At 37.1% G+C, this 17,723-nt stretch overlaps 1 protein-coding gene across 1 annotated transcript in view; it reads right to left on the minus strand.

The window, feature by feature from the left end:
- Positions 1–17,723, minus strand: part of LOC149815827 (Nucleotidylyl transferase superfamily protein) — a 54,933-nt gene that overhangs the window by 14,357 nt on the left and 22,853 nt on the right. The window contains exon 9 of the mRNA XM_089989345.1: positions 11,977–12,048. Within this exon, the coding sequence (XP_089845471.1) occupies positions 11,977–12,048 (72 nt within the window). The remainder of the gene's footprint in view (positions 1–11,976; positions 12,049–17,723) is intronic.

The raw sequence follows: 17,723 nt of genomic DNA on the forward strand, positions 1-17,723 counted from the left end.
TGGGAGCTCCCCAACGGCTAGTTTTTTATGTATAAATATGGAGTTATGCCCCCTTGTAAGCTATGCATTTTGTGTGCATTCTTTACATAATAAAGCCATTATTTTTATGTGTGTTCTCTTGGCCCTTAGTGGCTATTTTTGTTTGAACCCATATTTGGGTATGTGATTTGTGAGAAGACCTCTGTTACATTATAACAGGATCTTGCCATAGTAGGGATTTCCAAGAAAGCCGCCCATCACAACATGGCTTTGATGAAGTTGATGAATATAGGAATTACCCTCATGAACCGATTGGGCCCATGAGGCCAGAACAAGAATTGGAAGAGACAAACAATATGCATTTCTCACTAAAAAAGGCATGTCAGCTCATGAGAGTTAGCTGGAGGACTCAACAATGGTGGTTCTACTGAGAAGCTGGAGGGACAAACAAAGCAAGGATAAGAGAGATCATGCTAGAAGTAAACAAAAAGAAGCATAAACTCTCAAGAGAGATGAAAGCCCTAGATCATTCATAGAGCATTGACATAAGAGGAGTAAACAAAAAGAAGCCTAAACTCTCAAGAGAGATCAAAGCCCTAGATCCTGCACTAATCATTGATAGATTGAGGTAAGATTCTCATGGGCCAGATCTCATTTGCAACCACGAGGCCTGGAAATGTCAAAAACCGGGGGCCTAAACAGCTCAAATCGCCATTTTTTCTGATTAACTGGAATAAGAAGCATAATTTTGACCACTGAGGCAGTGGAAACTAAAGTTGGTGTTGTTGAGGGGAATCTAAAGAATTGAATACGGAGGCATAGCGAATATGCTCAAAAGCCTAGCTCCAAGAGATCTAGTTGAATTCTAGTCTTGTGGAAGGACGAAAGTAAGGGATCCCAATTCCCAAATCCAAGCAAGCAAATTCTTTCTATTGTCTTCCCCCAAAGGATTCCCTGACTCTGCATTTATGTTGATGGTCACATGTGGAGCTTCTATGAGTGCGAAGAAAAAACTAATTTGGGATGAACTGAACTCAATCAAGGATAGCTTAACGTCTAACTGGTGTATGGATGGGGACTTCAACAAGATTTTCAACTTGGATGACCAATAAAACATTAATGGTGGCAAGTATATGATAAAGTTCCAGAAATTCATAGATAAGGCTCAATTGAGAGACATGGCACTTGGGGAGAGGTTTTATTGGTCCAATAATTGCTCCCAGACCATGTATGTGGAAGCTTGATTAATTCTTGGTGTTCATAATTTTATGGAGGTCTTCCCTGAATTAGTGAGTTCAATCTCTCATACTATTTCAAACCATGAAGCCTTTGTTTTGGAGTGTAGTGAAGCTCATGTCATCTCAAAAAGATTCAAGTTTCAGAATTGGTGGTCAAGGGTGGGAAGTTTCAAGGATTTGGTGATTTGAATATTGGAAGAAACCTACAGTTCGCAGATGGGATGGGTTCAAGTTACTTTCTAAACTACCAGGGCCTAAAAGGAGCATCATTGAATGGTGTAAAGAATTGGGCAAAAGCTAGTTACATGATATTCAAGTTTGGGAATGTGAGCTGCCGCTCCTTCAAGAACGCCAACAAAGCTGTGATCCACCAAAGAATGAAGATATTAAGGAAAGAATTAAAGAACTAGTTCAGTTGATCATGGAATGGAGGATTAGAGATGAAATAAAATGGGAGCAGTGTTCAAGGATAGTCTAGCAGAAGGATGGGAACCTGAACACCAATTCTTTCACCAAATTACTTCAAATAGAAAGAAAGATACTTATGACAGGTTGGAGAAATAATATCCTGGAAGCTGTCATAAGATGCATCAAAACAAAACTTGGTCTGACCAGTAACTGCCGCAATTTTACATGGGACACAACTATGATTCAAATGGATTCAGTAAAGACCCTGAAACACCCTTTCATGATAGAGGAAATCAAAAGATGCCCTTGGTCTCTTGATAAAGACAAGACCCTGGATACCCGGTGGGATTTTTAAAGTAGATATGGCAGAAAGCAAGAAAGAACGGCTTAGGTTCATGGAGAAATGAGCAGCTGCTGGGAGTATTGAACCTTTCTACACTCATCTTGATCCTAAAGGAGCCAAACACAGGAGACATGCATGGATTTCGCCCCCTCCCCTTTGGAATCTTTCTAAATTGATGGCAAAAATATTGGCCAATAGGTTAGATCAGCTCTTACAGGAGTTAATTTCATCCTATGTGCTTTTGTTTCAAGTAGAAGAATACGACATGTTATGTACTTGCAAATGAAGCTATATATTTCATTCACGGTTCGAAGAGGTCGGCATTTTTAGCGAAACTCAATATGGATAAGGCCTTCCACTCTCAAAAGTGGGAATCTTTATTTAACACCATGACCAAGATGGGTTTTGGGAGGAAGTTGATGGATTCGATTGAGAAACTACTGACTAACACCTCATTTTCAGTTAACATAAATGGAATAGAGGGCAAGCCATTACAGATTTAGGTAGGAGTGTCCCCTATTGCCATTCCTTTTCAACCTAGTTTGTGAAGTCTTGGCAGGTTTATTACGAAGAGCTACAAAATTGGAGTTTTTAGAAGGGCTAACAATATCAGGCATTGTCCCCTTACAATAATTCAATTTACTGAGGGAGTTAATTTTTGGCTTAGCATCCAACTGCCAGTTTGAGTAGGACCTGACTGACTCTCCAAGTACTTGCAATGATGTCAGGTACACGTATTAAGAAGTGTGTTGTGATTGTGTTCAATTCGGATCCCACAGTTGGAAAGGCATCCAAAATCATCTCTGACTGCAAACAAGAGGACTTACCTATCAGATATTTAGGTGTGTTGTTAGAAGGCTGTTGATCCATATCAAAAAGCAGTGGATGAAAGAGTCCAAGGATCCATATCATGAATTCAAAGATTTAACAGCAGCCCAGTTGGGTAGTGGACAAACATGCATTCTTGGACTGCTAGATGGTCCGGTCATTTTACTCTTGCAGAGAAATTTTCAAACCTCTACAGATTAGCTAAAAGCCCAGATAGTTTGGTTAAAGAGGCTGGTACACTACATTTAGAAGAGATTTGAGGAGGAATTTGCTTCTTGGTTAGAATTAATGGCCTGGGTTAAGGATTGAGACCTAATAATTCTGTAGAGCAGATAATTTGGTTAAATGGCAAATTGGGCCAGTTTTCTGTATCAGCCTTTTATAGAGTATTATATATATGGCATGGCCTGGTTTACCAATTTGATATCTGGAATCTAGTGGGCAAAAATGTTTGCATGGCTCATCCCACTTGATAAAGTCAACACCATAGTCACCTATATCATTCAAGGCAAATTTCTTGCCGAGGGTTGTCCTCAGAATTTTTTTCAATAAGTGATTTCTCTCGAAATTTTCTCAGAAGTTTAAAAAATTGAAAAAATACAAATAATAATGAAAAAGATAATAAAATAATAAGTCTTGCATTATTTTTCTTGAAAAAATATAAAGAAACAAGTTTAAAAGGTTTTAAAGTATAAAAGGAAGAAAAAGAAAATGTAGCTTGAAATATCAAAAACAAATTTTTTTAAAAATAATTATCATGAGATTTTGAATTCTGGTGATATATTGAAAATATCACAATATATTGCTGATAATTTCGGCTTACCCTAAATTGTGGATATTATCGGGCAATATTCTCAAAATATCAGTGATATTGGTGACTATGGACAGCACCCAAAACAATTGGAAAAGAAAAAAAAAGGATTTCAGCTATGTAGTTGCATTATATGTGGGCATGCGCAGGAGACCACCCAAACCTCTTTTGGTCTTGTGACTTATTCCAAATCTTCTTCCAATCAGCGTGGAAGATACCCAGGTAAGTTTAAATACAACTGCATAAAAATAGTCCCCGTATCCACGGCCATATCTATGTCATATAGAATAAGACTCCAATCGAAAGTTTTCTAAACTGGAGTTTCTTCAACACCAGGTGCAATTTGATATTGTATATTATGCTAGAATGAGGTGGTCATACTTGTTAAAATATGATATTTATATATATATATATATATATAGATTACGACACATACACATATATATAATATATATATGTCTATGTGTCTATCTATATATATAAATATATATATATATATATTTATTTTGTAAAACCCGATAGGGGTATTTCTGTCATTTCACATGTACACGCATATCTTTGATATGCTTTCTTTTTCCTTTATTCTTTTTCCTTTTTTGTTTTTTAGTTTTCCTTTTTTATTCATTTTAGAGGGGTCCACATAGAGTCGTTGGACCCCTCCAACGGTCATAAATATGACTGTTGGAGGGGCTCCAACGACTCTATGGGAGCCCCTCCTTGGGTCCCTTGCTGTGTATAAATAAGGGGCACAACCCCATGTATTTCTTAAGCTTCTTGTGAAGCATTCTATGAAGTGAAATATATTTTTTACCTCTTTTTGTGCTTGACCACTTTTGTGGTTTATTTTGCCCTTTTGTGGCCTCTTGTGTATGTGCGTGCTTTCGCTTGGAGACTTTGCCCTTTTCATTTGGCACTTCATTACATGGTATCAGAGCCTTGGCTAAGAAGGCTTCATCGGATCCTCCCTTGACAAGTAATACCTCTCCTCTCTCTTGTCTTATAAATTCTTTTTCTCTAAATGGCCAACAAAGATGCAAAAATCGATCTCTCATTCAAATTGGATGGGACCAATTACCGCATGTGGGTGGCCGCTATGGAGAATAATCTCAAAGGTAAAAAGCTTTGGGGTTACGTATGTGGAACCATTCCGGAACCACAATTAAAGTTAACTAAATTTGAAGGAGGTGAGGAAAAAGCCTTGAACGAAGAAGAAAAAGAAAAGGCTATTCTTGATTATTCTTCTAAAATGGAAGATTGGGAAAGTGAACATGCTAAAATCTTAGCATGGTTCATGAATAATGTCGAATTGAAGATTTGTGCAAACCTTGCAAAATTCAAAAAGGCTAATGAAGCATGGTTTTTTATGAAAGGCATGTACACCCAAAGAGACCTTGCTAGGCATTTTTTTCTACAAGAGAAGGTAAGAGTTACCAAGCAAGGTGATATGAGTATTAGGGACTACTATAGTGCCCTATCCTCTTTATGGGATGAACTTGTCCTTCTCGAACCGCAATGGGAAGGAAGTGCTATTGCTATGAGACAAGAGCAAATGGAAAAAGAGAGAGGTTCTTTCAATTTATTCATGGGATTCATCCCGAATTTGAACAACTTAGAGGATCTCTACTTCATAGGGCCTCTACTCCTCTAAGCGATATTTTGGCCGATTTATGTCAAAAAGAAACCCGTTTGGCCTTGAAAAGAGATGTTGATGAAGTGCATGCCGTGTCTAGACCCGGCAACAATGTAAGATCATATAAACCACCACATTTTTGGAAGAATAATGGTGGTGGAGGAAGAAAAATCATTTGTCATAATTGTAATGAACCGGGCCATATTCGTCCTGATTGCCCTAGATTCAAAAAGAAGGTGGCTTCCGTGGGGGAAACTCCTTCAATCATCAATGAAGATTCAAAGAAGGATGGTGACATAAAGGAGTCCATCGCTCATCTAACCGAAACTCTTCAACAATTTATAAAGATGAACGCCTCTACATCATCCTCTTCACCTTCCACTTCCGGTGCCGCCATCTCCTCTTTTCCAGGTATGACTTCTTGGATTCTTGACTCGGGTGCCTCTTTCCATATGACTCCAAATGCATCACTTTTATCAAAACCAAGTCTCAATAAATTTAAATCATATGTATCCACCGCCGATGGAACATCTTTAAATGTTGAAGGCATTGGAAACCTTGAGAAAACTTATGACCAAAACAAAGAATTTTTTGTTCCCAAAATCCGAATTATTCCAAAACTTAATTTAAATCTTTTTTCCGTCTCTCAAATTACCGATTTTGAATGTAATGTCTCGTTTTCACCAACCCATTGCTATGTGCAGGATCTCCGGTCCGGGAAGCGGATTGGGCAAGGCCATAGAAGAGGGGACCTTTACTATATGGATTTTTTGTCTTTGTCATCCAAATCATTTTGTAATCATGTTCAATCCAAAGATATTGAGACTTGGCATAAGAGACTTGGACACCCTAGTATTTCCAAGTTGTACCTTTTTCCGTTTTTGGAAAAATTTTGTAATACAAATACATTTACATGCAATGATTGTATTCTTGGAAAAATTCACTCTCTTCCATATTCTCATAGCAATTTTGTGTCAAAAAGGCCTTTTGAACTTGTGCATTCCGATGTATTGGGACCGACACCCGTTATGTCCAAAGGGGGCTTCTCTTACTATGTTTCTTTTATTGATGATTTTACTAGATACACATGGGTTTACATTATCAAAAATAAATCTGATGTCTTCACTAATTTTAAAGAGTTTCACACTCTTGTTCAAAATCAATTCCAACACAATATAGCCACTTTTAGATCCGACTCAGGAGGAGAGTACATGTCTAAAGATTTTCAAAATTATTTTAAAACAAATGGAATTTTGCACCAACGATCTTGTCCTAAAACTCCGCAACAAAATGGTCTTGCGGAAAGGAAACATAGACACTTAATCGAAACCACAAGAACTCTTCTTGTGTCTAAAAATGTTCCTAAAAACTTTTGGGCTGAAGCTCTTCTCACCGCAACATATCTTGTGAATCGTATGCCCTCTTCTTCTTTAAAAAATGTTTCGCCCTTTGAAAAATTATTTAAAATTACTCCAGATTTTAATAGACTAAGAATCTTTGGATGCAAATGTTTTGTACTTAGTCTAGGACAAGATAAGTTGTCACCTAAAGCTATTGAATGTGTGTTCATTGGCTATGGTGAGAATAAAAAAGGCTATAGATGTTATGATATTCGAAACAATAAATTATATGTGTCGAGAAATGTAAACTTTATTGAAGAACAAAATGGTTTCGATATCCACACATCTAAGGAAGACATCGATTATTCTTTTCTATTCGACTTAGCTCCTAGAATTGAATCCCCTGAGGCAATTACTTGTGATACTAGCTGTGATGGAATTTTACATTATAATGATAATACTTCCCAAAATGAAAACCTTAATGATATAAATGTATATACCCGGCGGATAGGAAATGAACATCAACCTGCTATTGACAGATACTCTCAAGACTTCTCTTTAGAAGAATCTATTGATAACAATCCACCTAGGAGATCTTCTCGTACTAGTAGGCCACCACAAAATTTTTTGTCTTATGAATCTTTTTCTCCGAATTATAGGGCCTGTCTCATGTTAATACATTCGTATCATGAGCCTACCTCATTCAAGGAAGCTAAAGATCACCCACATTGGATTGAAGCTATGAAAATTGAATTAGAGGCTCTTAACAAGGCCCAAACCTGGAGCATTATTCCTCAACCTTTAGAAAAAAAAGCAATTGGGTGTAGATGGGTATATAAAGTCAAAACCAAATGTGATGGGTCTCTTGAAAGATACAAAGCTCGTTTGGTTGCAAAAGGCTACGCCCAAGAATATGGGATTGATTATGAAGAAACCTTTGCTCCTGTAGCCAGAATGACTAGTGTACGAACCCTAATTGCTTTAGCATCCGTCAAACAATGGCCGATATATCAACTTGATGTTAAAAATGCGTTTTTAAATGGAACTCTATGTGAAGAAGTTCATATGGACCCTCCGCCGGGTCTTGAAATTGGGAAAGGTAATATTCTAAAATTAAACAAAGCTCTCTATGGTCTGAAACAAGCACCAAAAGCTTGGTATGATCTTTTTAGCAAAGTAGTTCTTGATAATGGTTTCTCCTCATGTTACACAGATACTGCTTTGTTTGTTAAATCTTCTAATGAATACATAACAATTTTGTTATTATATGTTGATGACATGATTATCACAGGTAATGATAAGAAAGGTATTGATCTTATTAAAAATATTCTTAAGAAAAATTTTGATATGTCTGATCTGGGTTTCCTAAGGTATTTCTTAGGAATTGAAGTTGCATACTCCCCCAAGGGGTATGTCCTATCTCAGATGAAGCTTGCCTCTGACATTATTGTTAGGTCTGGGCTGACAGATGACAAAAGGGTGGAGACTCCAGAAGTGATCAATGCCAATATGAGAGCCAATGATGGCACTCCTTTAGCAGACCCCACGCCTTATCGTCAATTGATTGAATCCTTAACATATTTATCTATCACCAGGTCTGACATTTCACATGCAGTTCATAGTGCAAGCCAATTTCAGACTGCTCCTACCACTACTCACATGGCAGCAGTAATGAGGATTATCAGATACTTAAAAAATTCCATAACTAAGGGAGTATTCTTATCCTCTTCTTCACCTTACTTTACTTGCGTATACTGACTCTGATTGGGGGGGTAACCCCGATGATCGTATTTCTACCACAGGCTATTGTGTGTTTCTTGGGGAGTCGCTTATCTCCTGGAGGTGTAAGAAGCAGCGTAAAGTTTCTCTCTCGTCTACCGAAGCAGAATATCGTGCAATGGCCACTACCACAACTGAGATTATATGGTTAAGAAGCTTACTTAAAGATATGGGTGTCTCATTCTCAACTCCTTCAAAGTTGTGTTGTGACAACAAGAGCTCCATTTATATTGCTAGCAATCACACTTTTCATGAACGAACGAAGCATATTGAGATGGACTGTCATTTTGTTCGAGATGAGTTCTTACGAGGCACCATTCAACTCCCATATGTTCCTACCGAATATCAGTTGGCGGACTTCTTCACCAAAGCTTTGCCTTCGCCTCGCTTCTACTTCCTCTTTAGCAAACTCTCGGTGATTTCACCATGTGTTTGAGGAGGGGTGTTAAAATATGATGTATATTTATATATATATATATATATATATATATATAGATTACGACACATACACATATATATAATATATATATGTCTATGTTTCTATCTATATATATAAATATATATATAGTTATTTTGTAAAACCCGATAGGGGTATTTCTGTCATTTCACATATACACGCATATCTTTGATATGCTTTCTTTTCTTTCTTTTTCCTTTATTCTTTTTCATTTTTTGTTTTTTAGTTTTTCTTTTTTATTCATTTGAGAGGGGTCCACATAGAGTCGTTGGACCCCTCCAACGGTCATAAATATGACCGTTGGAGGGGCTCCAACGACTCTATGGGAGCCCCTCCTTGGGTCCCTTGCTGTGTATAAATAAGGGGCACAGCCCCATGTATTTCTTAAGCTTCTTGTGAAGCATTCTATGAAGTGAAATATATTTTTTACCTCTTTTTGTGCTTGACCACTTTTGTGGTTTATTTTGCCCTTTTGTGGCCTCTTGTGTATGTGCGTGCTTTCGCTTGGAGACTTTGCCCTTTTCATTTGGCACTTCATTACAATACTCTGATCTTTCTTGGATTGGTTGTAATAGGTTAGGACCCACATTATCATTTGATGTACCATTAATTTTCTGGAGTGACTTCTTGGCACTCACTATATTAATGAATAATTGCATTCTCTCAAAACAATATATACATTAGGCAATGCCACAGCTCAAGGGATTTTATGATGAAAGTGGCAGATGATGCATCAAAAATGACTTCCTGGCTTCATATGCAGAAAACGATTTAAAAGATAGAAAGATAAACATATCATTAAAGCATTCCAAAAGACATGCCAATGCCAAAAATGACAGCCATGGAAATCAAACTGAAGTTAACATCTTCTGTGTTTATAAGAATTTCTGCAAAATATTGTTGCATACATTGACATGAGATGATAGACTTGGAGAAACCAGCATGAGTAACTAAGTCTTTCTGGAACCATTTTCAGTGTTTCTAAACCACTAACCTACAGAATCAGCAAAAGTATCAATTTGTACATGTGCATTAACAAATGACATCAACACTCATCTATGTATGAAGAATTACAGATAGCAAAATATATAAAGAAAACACAGGTACAAGAATATCCTCAAACAAAGCTTAGACACTCGGGAGAAGCGCAAATTAGAAGTCTAAGTCAGGAACAAAGCCAGCAAGGCAGTATCGATTCAAGTAATAAACTGGAACATATTTCTAGAAAGGCACTATTAAAGCATCCCCAGCATAGAGAGAAAAAAATATACTAGGATGCATCAACCATGTTACTTAAACCGCAAGTAACAATTACCCTATGTCACAGGGATTCGGCTAGCAGGGTGCCGCACCCGCGTCGATGCGACTCGACGCGGGTGTGGCACCGGGTGCGGTCAACCCGATCCTGGGTGCATTGACCGCACCCAGGGTCATTTGGACTATTTTTTTTTGGTTTTTTTTAAAAAAAAAATTGCCCTATGAAATGGCCAGCAAGGCAGTATCGATTCAAGTAATAAACTGGAACATATTTCTAGAAAGGCACTATTAAAGCATCCCCAGCATAGAGAGAAAAAAATATACTAGGATGCATCAACCATGTTACTTAAACCGCAAGTAACAATTACCCTATGTCACAGGGATTCGGCTAGCAGGGTGCCGCACCCGCGTCGACGCGGGTGTGGCACCGGGTGCGGTCAACCCGACCCTGGGTGCATTGACCGCACCCAGGGTCATTTTGGTCCATTTCTTCTTCTTTTTTTAAAAAAAAATTGCCCTATGAAATGGGCTGCGGAATTTTAAAAAAAAATCTTGGGGGGGGGGGGGGGGGGGGGGGGGGCGCTGCCCCCCTATAACCCCCCGCCAAGGGCGGGCCCCCCTGGACCCCCTCCGGGGGGAACCCCCGGACCCCCCTTTATATATATATATATATATATATATATATATATATATATATATATATATATATATATATTACATTTTTGCCCCTGCCGCACCACCGCACCCGGGTTTTTTGGAAGTGCCGAATCCCCGCACCCATGTGACATAGCAATTACCACAGAATTCAGTTTCTCCAGATAATTCATTCCAATTTATTTTAGCCCTCCTTAGTAAATAATCACTTGTTTGATCCACCTAATTGTAAAGAGCTGACCAAATATTGACATACATGAAGAACAAAGGCATATTGCTATCTGTCATCACAAGTAAGATCAGGTTTTGATTGAATTAAAAGATGATGTTTTTCATGAATGACACATTTACAACTCCTTTTCAAACATTTTCCAATATTTTTTTATTTTGTGCTGCTTTATTTCTCCTACATTTATACCAAAATAGACAAATACAACAACAACAACAACTACGCCTTCATCCCAAAACAATTGGGGTCGGCGATATGAACCAAAAAAGAAAATCATTCTGGGTCTTCCACATGAATCCTTCTCCTCCAATCATTTCTATCCAATGCCATGTCCTCGATGAGGTTCAAAGCATTCATATATTTTCCTATCATCTCCACCCAAGTCTTCTTAGGCCTACCCCGACCTCTTTTAACTAATATATTTTCCCATTTCTCCATCCTTCTAACTGGAGCATCATTAGGCCTTCGCCGAATATGTCCAAACCACCGTAAACGATTTTTTCTCATCTTATTTTCAATGGATGCAACGCCTACCTTCTTACGTATCTCCTCGTTCCGAATCTTATCTTTTATTGTATTTCCACACATCCATCTAAGCATACACATCTCAGCTACACTCATAAGGAAAGCCATATATGAGAAATTTCACAGATATTAATTTTCTGCTAATGATCCAACCTAGCACAGGCATCTACTGATTGCCATTTACAAAGAAACAGGAAATGCACTTTTAAATATGCACGAATCAAGAACATCAGCAGCCACTTTTAAAACAAAAGTTTTGTTATGCCATGAAACTTCAAAGCACCATTACGAGCTCTACAGCATCTTTAATATAAACCACAATGTCATCTTTGCATCATTAACCAAAAAGAAAGATCCATATCCAAGCAGAAAGCCTTTGATGATATGCATTGCTAATTAAAAAATCAATTCAGCAAAGAAAACTGGTTGATGGCAATCTGTCTTGAACAAATATCAAAAAAGTTGGATAATTTCAAGGCAATGGAGTTGCAAAAATACCTCTAGGTTTGCTCCATATTTCCTGTGGTTCTCTATGGAATCTTGTCCACCCGAGAAGGCATACTTATTTATCTAAAACCAAAAAAATGTATCATACATTTGTTGACCTTTACATGATAAATGGTAATAGGAAAATAAAGGCCACAAAGGAGAAAGCATATACAAGAGTATCTTTCAACAAGCAGTTTTCTGAATTTCATCTAACACATGCTTTTGGCCTAACATCAAACTAAGCTTCAAATGGAGCGTACATATTTACTAAATGAAATTCTAAGGGTTACATACACAAGACAAGGTTATGTTATGCACAGAACCAAGATCTGCTAGAATACTAGCTAGTATTTCCATAAGCTAGGTCAGCTAATAAACATAAACTCTTTGGGAGCAAATTTTGAATGATACAGTCACAAAGCATGATATCTTGGAACATCAAATACTCAATAATGCAACAAAAAGTGAAAAAGTGATGCATGTAAAAGTAAAGGTAAGTTTTCTATTCAGTCACTTTGACGAATTTGCTAGATTAAAAATGGAATACAACTTTAAACATAACAAATATCTGAATGGGCTCTCAATACAATTTTGAGACCCGTAGTGGAGGCTGACAATTGCAATTTCCAGCAAACCAACAGCAATATCCTAAAAGGCTTGGACATTACGAAAAGACATGAAATACCAGTAAGAATGATGTCTGTTATGGTCAGGTTTGGCTCTACTCTTGATCTAGTGGCACACTGCAAAATTTGTACCAATTGGTTTTCTCAAGCATTGTAATCTAATTTTAATGTTGTTCAGATTCTATGTAACACGGACTCTTCAAACAGGGCACCACACCAGCGTCGCACCCATGCGGGTGCGACACTTGGACACAGTTTCCTTTGTGTCAGTTGAAGTCAACCACACTGATGTGCATTTCTGTCCAAAAGTAGATTCAGTTAACCCTAACCAAGTACAGTTTTATCTATATTATATATATAAATACATAAATGCACACACACACACACACACACACACACACACACACACACACGTAGCATTAACTTAAAACTGTTAAAAATTATATATATATATACCCTCCCCACACCCAAGTTTTTTTAAAGTGCTGCATCGCTGCATCAGCACCTGTATCCGTACCCACACCTATGTGACATAGTTCAGATTGGATATGATACAGACCTAAACAACTAGAAAACATGCAAACAGTCGCTACATGTGCAATGACTTGTAAATCTGGTGGCCAAGCCACTATCTTGTGGTGTGAGATTGCCTATGTAAACCGGGCACAATGTGTGCCACCTGCACCAACTTTTGCAGCAAGGACCAACCAGAATGGGCCATCACCCACGGTGCTTCTCCACAACCGTAAGCCTTCCACAACATTCGGAAAGGGTCAAAATTCCACGAGCACACTGCCATCTGTTGTAGCTACCTTGTGCTTCCAAGTGCAGGAGCTGCAGCAACACCCCACACTGTGCAGCCTTCCCCGTGTTAAATATTGTATCTTATATATATATATATAGTAGAATGTAATTAGGACTAAAATGTATTTTTTCTTCTTTATTTTCATTTTTATTGTATTTTTTTTTCAAATTGGCTAGGCTCTACTAGCCATTCTAGTCTAGTGGGGGTAAGGCATTATTCTTAATGCTTTTCTTAAGTGAATAAAATATTGATTTTTAAAATTGAGTGTTCTCTCTTGTGTGATTTTTTTGTGTCTTATTGCACCTGTATTCTTGCCCATAAGTGGCATTTGAGCTCTTCTCTTTCCAATACCATTTCATTACATGGTATCAGAGCCTTGAGATGGTGATCCTTGATGACATTGGTGGTCGTGCCCGAAGTGCTAGTGTGATTATGGTGCTCGGGAATCTTGTGTGTTGGTGTGTTGGTGAGCTCCTTGAGATTGCATCTCTCTCTCTCTCTCTCTCTCTCTCTCTCTCTCTCTCTCTCTCTCTCTCTCTCTCTCTCTCTCTCTCTCTCTCTCTCTCTCTCTCTCTCTCTACCATGGACGACAAGAAAATTGTGAACTTCCTCCCTTATAAATTCAATTCATCCAACTATGTGGCGTGGGTGAAACACCACATATATGGAAGAGGTTTGTGGGGATTGGTTGATGGTTCTGAAAAGGTACTTCAACTAATCCTTAAAAAAATAGAGAATGAGAAGACTCTGGAGCTCCAAGGAAATGAAAAGACTAAAGCCATTGCAGAATACGACAAGAAATGGAAGGAATGGAAGATGGGTCATTCAAAGGTTATGATGTAGTTCATTAATAGCGTGGATGTCTTGGTGTGTTTGAATCTTGCCAAATTTGATTATACTAGCCAAGCATGAGATTTTCACAAAAGGATGTTCTCCATGAGAGACATTGCCCACATATGTCATCTACAAAACAAGGTTCAAACCATGCAACAAGAAGAGATGACCGTGAGGAAATACTATGATGTTGGAGGGTAAATGGCATTGCTTTCTTGATATAAAGCTTTCACCAAAAGCAAATTAAGGCAGAGCAATTCTTCCAATTTATCAATGGCCTTCGATCAATGTTTGACCAAGTGAAGGCCTCTTTATTATATAGAGCATTACTTAAATTGATAAGATATTAGAGAAATTGACTATGGAGGAAAATCAATTAAAGAATTTTGAATCTTCCAAGAGTGGAGGAGATTTCGTTCTAGTGGTATCTAGGCCGGGCTCCAACACCAAAACCTATAAGCCCCCTTCACTTCTTCAAGCAAAGCAATAAGCATGAAACCCAAAAAAAAATTTGTCACCATTGCAAGGAACTGGGGCATATTAAATTGTTAAAATGTATATATATATATACACAATTTTATATATGTATGTATGTATATATACATATATGTATTTATGTCAATACATATAAATATATATTTTATATTTTTCTTTTCTTTCTTTCTTTTTCTTTTTTGTTTAGGACTTAGTCAACCTAAGTTGACTAAGGTCCCAATGGCTAGATTTCTAGCCAATGGAGTAGATCCAATGGCTAGAAATCTAGCCGTTGGGAGGTCCCTCTCTATCATTCTTTTGGCTTCTTTAGTCCTCTCATCTCTGTCTTGTGTATATAAATAGGGGTCTTCCTCCTTTGTAAAGTAATACTTTTTGCATATTGTGTTTCAATAAAAACATTATTTTTATATCCTCTTAAATAAATACATTCGGATGTTTGGGATCCCACACCAATTGTATCCAAGGATGGTTTGCTAATTATATTATCTTTGTGGATGGCTTTACGAGATATACGTGGATTTACTTTCTTAGGCATAAATCAAATATGTTTTGAAAGTCTTTCATAATCTTGTAAAGAATAGGTTAGAAAACAACATTTGTATCTTTCGCTCGGATTCAGAGGGGATTTTTATCAACTGAATTTAAAATTTATTTGGACTTAAATGGGATTACTCACAAAAGATCTTGCCCACACACACCTCAACAAAATGAACTTGTGAAATGGAAACATTATATCATTGAGACCACAAGGACATTACTTATCTCAAACAATATACCAAATTTTTTTGGGTTGAAGTTGCATTAACTGTTGTTTATCTCATTAATCTCAAAAATATTTCACCTATTGAAAAGCTTATAATAGACTTAGAACCTTTGGTTGCAAATGTTTTGTCTTGTACGACAAAGGTGACAAATTCTCTCCCAAAGCTATACCTTGTGTTTTTTTGGGTTGGGCTGAAAATCAAAAAGGGCATCGATGCTTTTATCCCAAAACCGATATACGCCTTAAGAAATGTATCTTTCATTGAAACATAATCTTATTATGACTTGGAAAAGCCTAAGAAATAATCCAGTACTCTTGTTTGATCTTCTACCCAAAATATTGATTATGATGTTTGTGATGAATGTGTTGATATAGATAATGTTGATGATTCCATTGTTGAGAATATCAATAATAATGAAGATAATGTTGAAGAATCTCAAGGTACGTGCTTGCAATACGCTAGACGTGGTCCTGAGAAACCTCTACGTGCTTTAGAAAAATATATAAATAATCAATCAAGGGAAGCTACCCGTATAAGACACTCTATTAGGGTCACCAAACCACCTGAAAATTTTGCATCTTATGAATCCTCATCCAAATACAAAGCTTCCTTTGCCTTGTTTTATTCTTACATCAAACCAAACACCTATTACCAAGCTAAGGATTACTTAGAATGGAATGAGGCCATGAAAACAGAATTAGATGCTTTAAAAAGGGCCAAGACTTGAGAAATTTTATTTAGGACCCTAATAGCCATAACATCAATAAAAAATTAGCCTATTTACCAAATAAACATTAAAAATGCCTTCTTAAATGGTGACTTAAACGAAGAAGTTTATATGGAGGTTCCACCATGTTTGAATGTTTCTAAGGGTAAGATTATACGCTTGTGTAAGACATTGTATGGTTTGAAGCAATCACCTAAAACCCGATATGATAGATTTAGTGGCTTAATATTAAAGCTTGGATTTAAATCATGCTTTACTGACATTGCTTTTTTTATTAAGAACTCCAATGCAGGTAACGTTATTTTGTTATTGTATGTGGATGATATGATCATCATTGGAGAGGACAAAAAGGGAGTAAATGATATTAAATTGATTCTGAAGAAAAAATTTGAAATGACCGACTTGGGTTATTTGCGTTATTTCTTAAGCATTGAGGTTGTTTTTTCTCCACGTAGATATTTGTTATCTCAAACTAAGTTTGTTGCGGATATTATTGCAAGGCGATGATAAAGTAGTAGATACTCTAGAGATGATAAATGCCAAGATGAGGAGTGATGATGGGGAACCATTTGAGAACCCTACCCCTTATCGACAGTTAGTTGTAGACCTTACATAGTTGTCGATCACCAAACCTAACATAGCACGCGCAATTCATATAGCATGTTAATTTCAGCATGCACTCGCTTTTGTTCATATGGGTGCAGTGTCGTGTATAGTGAGATATATCAAAAACTCCATCAACAAAGGGATTTTCTTGTTTTCTTCCTCTTATTTAAATCTAATTGCATATATTGATTCTAATCGGGGAAGTGACCCAAATAACCATTGCTCAACCATTAGTTTTTGTGTTTTTGTGGGTGACTCCTTAATTTTATGGAAGTGTGAACAGCAAAAAAAGGTGTCTATCATCAACCGAAGTGAAATATTAAGTTGTAGCTTCTACCACTTCGAAGCTCTCGTGGTTGAGACAACTATTAGAGGACATGAGAGTTCATTTGATAGAGCCTTCCAAGTTATGTTGTGACAACAAGAGTGCAATTTATATCATAAAATATAGTTCTTGAAGAAAACTTTCTCTACCGTATGTGAATTTGAAGCATCAATTGGCGGCTATGCCACCTGGGTGCAGGTACTAGTACGGAGGGTACGACACGTCAATTTTAAAAAGTGTAGGTACGGGGACACGGCTATATATATAAATGGGTAGGTGCCTAATGTTTTTTGTGCCTACCGAGCTTGGATAGGGGTTTTTAGGTTGTTTTTCAAAAATCAGACCCTACATATGTGTTCTTCATGATCGATTTGCTAGAAAATCACACTTGGATCATTTTTTTAGAAAGAATGATCTTTTAAGCATTGAATATTTTTTTAAATTGTAGACCATTGATTTTTTAAGCTTATAAAAACTTAACTTGGTGTTGGAATCGAACAATCCAAAAGTCAATTCTCACAAAATCAAGCATGTAGATCACATTTGTATGGTCAGATTTTAGAAAAAATAGAAA

This window comes from Nuphar pumila, chromosome 15 (genome assembly GCF_984573655.1).
Source record: "Nuphar pumila chromosome 15, dmNupPumi1.hap1.1, whole genome shotgun sequence".
NCBI lineage: Eukaryota > Viridiplantae > Streptophyta > Magnoliopsida > Nymphaeales > Nymphaeaceae > Nuphar > Nuphar pumila.